The sequence below is a fragment of the Colobus angolensis genome, unplaced genomic scaffold, assembly GCF_000951035.1.
Source record: "Colobus angolensis palliatus isolate OR3802 unplaced genomic scaffold, Cang.pa_1.0 Scaffold233, whole genome shotgun sequence".
Taxonomy (NCBI): domain Eukaryota; kingdom Metazoa; phylum Chordata; class Mammalia; order Primates; family Cercopithecidae; genus Colobus; species Colobus angolensis.
This window is the reverse complement of record NW_012115522.1, coordinates 453020-458932: the sequence shown is the minus strand read 5'-3', so window position 1 is coordinate 458932 and position 5913 is coordinate 453020. Positions and strand designations below refer to the sequence as shown.

Sequence of the window (5913 nt, the reverse complement as noted above, 5' to 3'; positions counted from 1 at the left end):
CCAAAGTGCTGGGATTACAGGCGTGAGCCATGGTGCCCCGCTCAAAGTTTCTTTAAAATGTGAGCTTAGGCTGGGTGCGGTGGCGTGCACCTGTAGTCCCGGCAACTGAAGGTGGAGATGGGAGGATTGCTTGAGCTTGGGAGGTGGAGACTGCAGTGAGCCAAGCTGTGCCACAGCACTCCAGCCTGGGTGACAGGGTGAGATCCTGTCTCAAAAACAAAACAAAAAACAAAACAAAGTACCTTAATTTTAAAACTGTGGTGATGATTGCACATATTTGTGAATATACTAAAAGCTACTGAATCTTACACTTTTAAATCAACTGAATTGACATATACCAACAATAGAAAATAAAACGAAATAGCTATTATTTAAAATAACATAAAATATCAAATGTTTAAAAATAAAAGGCATGTAAGATGTTACAGAGAAAATTATAAAATTGAAATACATTAGAGATAACTGACATGGGAGAAATATAATATTAATAGATTAGAAAACTCAATAAAGAAGACAATTTTCCACAAATTAACATATAGATTCAATCAATCTCAATCAAAATTCTGATAAATTTGTTGGCAGACCTTGATAAGTTGATTCTAAAATTTCTATGAACACCAAAGGACCAAAAACAAAGAATTATTTTTAAAAAGATGAAGGATCAGTTATACAGGTATTAGTATTTTTTCTCTCAAACAAAGTCCGGTATTAGTATTTTTAATGAAGTTACAATAATTAAGGCAAGATGCTCATGGCAAAACAATAGGCAAAGAGATGAATAGAGAACCCAGTTAAGAGATCTCTGCAGCACCTGCAGCCAACTGATATATTACAGAGGCGGTACTGCAGTTATCGATCAGTGGGGAAAATGGACTCTCCAACAAACTGTACTGAGACAACAATCGAGTTAGCATATGTAAACCAAAGTAAATTGGGACTTTAAAAGAATCCTATCACACACCAAAGTCATTTCCAGGTAGGTAAAACAAAAATGGGAAAATATACCCATAAAGTTAAAAAAAAAAAAACACAGAAAAATATCTTCATGTCCTAGGAAAAGCACTCTTACGAAAGACACATGTAGTAGTACTTATAATAAAAAGACACATCTGACATCAAGAACCGCTGTTCATCAAAGAACACTTGACAAAAATGAGAATACAAAGACTCAAACTCAGAGAAGACACTCGCAACACATACAACTGACCCAAGAGCCAATATCCAATATGTAAAAGAATTCCTACAAATCAATAATGAAATAAAAATTAGCTCAATTAGAAAAAGTAGATACAAAATGTGACCAGGAATTTCAGAAAAGTGGTATACGAATAGCCAATACACCTATCAGAAACAAACCTAACTTACTTAGCATTTGAGGAAAAGCAAAATACAAAAGCAAATAAATGCTGCACCTACTAGTGTAGCAAAAACACTGAAAAAGTCTGATGGCTCTAAGTTTGGTGAGGATACAAAAATCCTCAACTTCATTAATTAGGGAAAAACAAGTTAAAAACCACAATGAAATAACATATCACACTCATTAGACTGGTGGAAACAAAACTTAAAAAAAGAAAGCATAGTATGTGTTGGCAAGAATATAGAGTGATTATGTAATCTAACGCAAACCACTTTGGAAAACCATTTGATGCTGTCTTTCAGTTGAACATTCCTGCTGTAAATACATATTCTATGGAAAAATTCTTGGCACATATGCAATGAGACACTTTTATGAATATTTAAAATAGCAATGTTTGGAATAAGAAGACTGGAAAGTGCCCAAATATCCTCAGTAGTATAGTGTACAGTGTGTCTACACAATGGAATACTCTCTCCATCCATTCATCCACGAAAATGAACAAACTACAGTTACACATATCAATAGGGAAAAATCACACAAATCTAATACTGAGCAAAATACCTGCAGTATGATTCTAGATATATAAAATAGGAAAACACAACTATTTTACTTGCAGATTCACTTTTTTTTTTTTTTTTTTTGAGACAAGGTCTCCCTCTGTCACCTAGGCTGCAGCGCAGTGGTGTGATCCTGGCTCACTGCAACCTCCACCTCCTGGGTTCAAGCGATTCTCCTTCCTCAGCCACCCGTGTAGCTGGGATTATAGGCACACACCACCACACCTGGCTAATTTTTGTATTTTTAATAGAGTCGGAGTTTTGCCGTGTTGGCCAGGCTGGCCTCAAGTAATCCGCCCGCTTCCGCCTCCCAAAGTGCTGGGATTACAGGTATGAACCATTGTGCACAGCCAGAAAATAATACTGAGAAATTTTAAGACCAGCATAAATGCTAATCAAGTACAATCATATGTGTATCTTACCAGCTCTCTTAGGAAATCCTGTTGAGAGGAATCTCAAAGACGTCATAAGGTATCCATTATCTACTTTTGAACCAATAAATTTTACTGTTACTACAGCATATGGAAGACATTGCCTAGGTTTATCTACAGGCTTTGAAAGGACACTATATTCATAGAAGTACACCTGAAAGATAAAGAAGAAAACAGGTTCATGCTGATTAATTTTGGCAATCAGACTTGAATAAGCTCATATTTAAAAAAAATCAATATAATTGCATATTATTTATCTACTTCTATATAAACTTCTCCAGCTGCCTTGTTTAACCCTAATGTTTTTGAAGATGTACAGAATTCCTTTTTTTCCCCCACAATTTTTTTTTCTTGATAGGCTACCAATGTCTGCAGAAAAAGGCACAATTTGTTTTTAAATAAAAAATATTTTTTCATTAAAAGTTAAATGTTTTCCATTTATTATATTTCTATTCCATTATAACAGTCTCAACTATTTTATTTTATTTGGTAGAAAAAATTAGGAAAATAACAATAGGTAGTATGTTTTACATGTGGGTGCATGGATATACTTTCATAGAGAAGATTTATCTTCATTTAATCATGATTATATATAATCCATATATAATTTAATATTCTGTATAAAATTAAAGGTCCACAGAATAAGTGAAATACGATAGACTACTGTTTCATCTAATGACTAATACATAAGACTTTTCTTTTTTCCTACTTTTGCAAAGAAGATCAAAATCTTGTTTTGACATAGCCTTGTTTTTTAAAATTAATATTATTTATGATTGATAAATCTTAACTATATATTTATGGGGCACAATGTGGTGTTTTGATATATGTATACAATGAGGAGTAATTAAATCAAGGTAATTAACATGTCCATCACCTCACCCATCACTTTTTATGGTGAAACACTCGAAATTTACTCTCAGCAATTCTGAAATAATGCATTATTATTAAGTATGGCCACCCTGCTGTGCAGCCTTGTTTAAAAGAGAAGTTGGTATATTTTGAAAGTTGGTAAATAATCTATATAATATCTAAATAAAAGTAGCCACTGTGCTTTGAACAGAGTTAAATGTAAATTTTCAAACTTCTTCACTAATATTCTCATACAACAAATATTAAAATAGCTTTCGCTGTTTGCTTAAGTTTTATATTGAATGAATTAACAGGTTTTCATTTAACATTTTGGGAATTTAAGTCTTGAAACATACAATGTGAAACATGTACTTTTCAAGAAATCAAATGAACCATTAACATACTGCTGAACTGTAGGCTTGCAGTTCAATGGTATCTTTCAAAGAAGGTGCATTTCTTGACATATGGCAATCAAAGTTAGGGGAAGGATCCAAAGAAACTTTATTTTTATCCACAGAAGGCTGAATTTTCTTCACTTTTCCAAAGAGAACCTAAAAAAAAAAAAGCCAAAAAAAGTACGTAAAAATATATCAAGACATTTCTAAACTGTCACATTTCAAACATAAAAGGCCAACATTGTTTTGTTTTTCTGAGACAGGGTCTAACTCTGTTCACTCCAGGCTGGAGTTGCAGCCTTGACTTCTCAGGCTCAAGCGATTCTCCCACCTCAGCCCCACTGAGTAGTTGGGACCATAAGTGCACATCACCATACCTAGCTAATTTTTGTAGGGACCAGGTTTCACCATGTTGCCCGGGCTGGTCTTGAACTCCTGGGTCAAGCGATTCTCCTGCCTTGGCTTCCCAAAGCACTGGGATTACAGGCATGAGCCATGGTGCCAGGGTGTGACTTTTTTAAGAAGTAGAAATATGAATGGAAAGATAATCCATTTTCTAGATGAATGGGATGACTCAACGTGGCAACTATGTCAATTCTCCCCCAAACTAAACTCTAAGATTAGAGTAATTCCAATAAAAATTTCAGAGAATCTCTTTTTTTTTTTTTTTTTTAGACAGAGTCTTACTCTGTCACCCAGGCTGGAGTGCAGTGGTGTGATCTCGGTTCACTGCAGCCTCCGCCTCTTGGGTTCCAGCGATTCTCCTGCCTCAGTCTCCTGAGTGGCTGGGATTACAGGCATGCGCCACCATGCCCGGCTAATTTTTGTATTTTTAGTAGAGATGGGATTTTGCCATGTTGGCCAGGCTGGGCTCGAACTCCTGACCTCAGGTGATCTGCCCACCTCGGCCTCCGGAAACACTGGGATTACAGGCATGAGCCACTGCTCCTGGCCGAGAATCTACTTTTAAAAATGGGGTATAATTTTAAAATGTACTTGGAAGACAAACAAGAATAGCTCAGAAATTTTTTTAAAGTCTGGGTTAGCAATTGACAATGATGGAACAGGACAAGTGATTTGCAATTCTGGATATAAAAACATTTTTAAAAAGGATGGTACTACCACCAGCAAAAGCAGAGAAAAGACCAAAATGAATAAAAAACAGAATGAAAGAAAAAGCCTGGAGTAAGCCCACACATGTATTAAAAATACTAAAAATACAGTATATTATATTAAAAACACCATCTGAAATAAGAAGTGATTATTTAATGATGTGGGACAACACAAAAAATTAAATTCTTATGTTAAATATTTAAATATTAAAAATACAATGAAAATACTGTAGAAAGAAACAAAGGCCAATATTTATTCAATCTCAAAGTGATAAGTATTTTCTAAGAATACGTGCCAATAAAATGAAACAAAAACATATAAACTTCACAACACAGTATTCTAAAATTTCTGCCCATAAACAACAAATGATTTAAAAACTAAAACCATGAACATAAGTGACAGTATTTTATTACTGTTATTTTAAATAGATTAGTATGTTCACTCAACAATCAAAACAATACTAAGAATAAAGTGGTATCCTGAATTGGATCCTGGAACGCAAACAAACATAAGTAGAAAAATTAGCAAAAGCCAAATAAAGTCTGTAATTTAGTTAATGGTGTGACAATGTCAGTTTCTTAGTTTTGACAATCATGCTGTATTTATGTAAAATTTAACATCAGAAGAAGTTGGGTGCATTATATATACAAGAGCTCTCTTTACTATCTTTGTAACTTTTCCATAAATCTAACATTATTCCAAGATAAAAAGTTTACTAAAAAATTAAAAACATGAAATGATAAAACATTATATAGAGAGAAGCCTAGCTCTTAAAATATGCTTTAGGCAATAGATAATGCTCACACACCAACGCAAAAAAGGGAAAACCCCCCCCCCAAAACTGTCAAGGAATATCAATAAGCAGTTCACTAAATACAGTCAGCAAATATATTCAACAGAAACTTTAAACTCAGGAATAATCATAATGAAGAAATAATTAAACCAGTAATGAGAAACTACCACACATTAGACTGGCAAAAGTTTTTTTAAAAATTCAGCATAGGCCGGGTGCGTTGTCTCAAACCTGTAATCCCAGCACTTTGGGAGGCCGAGACGTGCGGATCACGAGGTCAGGAGATCGAGACCATCCTGGCTAACATGATGAAATCCTGTCTCTACCAAAAAATACAAAAAGCTAGCCGGGCGAGGTGGCGGGCGCCTGTAGTCCCAGCTACTCGGGAGGCTGAGGCAGGAGAATGGCATAAACC

At 34.8% G+C, this 5913-nt stretch overlaps 1 protein-coding gene across 1 annotated transcript in view; it reads right to left on the bottom strand.

Annotated features, from left to right (window-relative positions):
• Positions 1 to 5913, bottom strand: part of TEX15 (testis expressed 15) — a 94016-nt gene that overhangs the window by 33282 nt on the left and 54821 nt on the right. The window contains exons 6-7 of the mRNA XM_011944605.1: positions 3602 to 3748; positions 2337 to 2499 (exon numbers count right to left, since the gene is read on the bottom strand). Coding sequence (XP_011799995.1) covers positions 2337 to 2499; positions 3602 to 3748 — 310 coding nt within the window. The remainder of the gene's footprint in view (positions 1 to 2336; positions 2500 to 3601; positions 3749 to 5913) is intronic.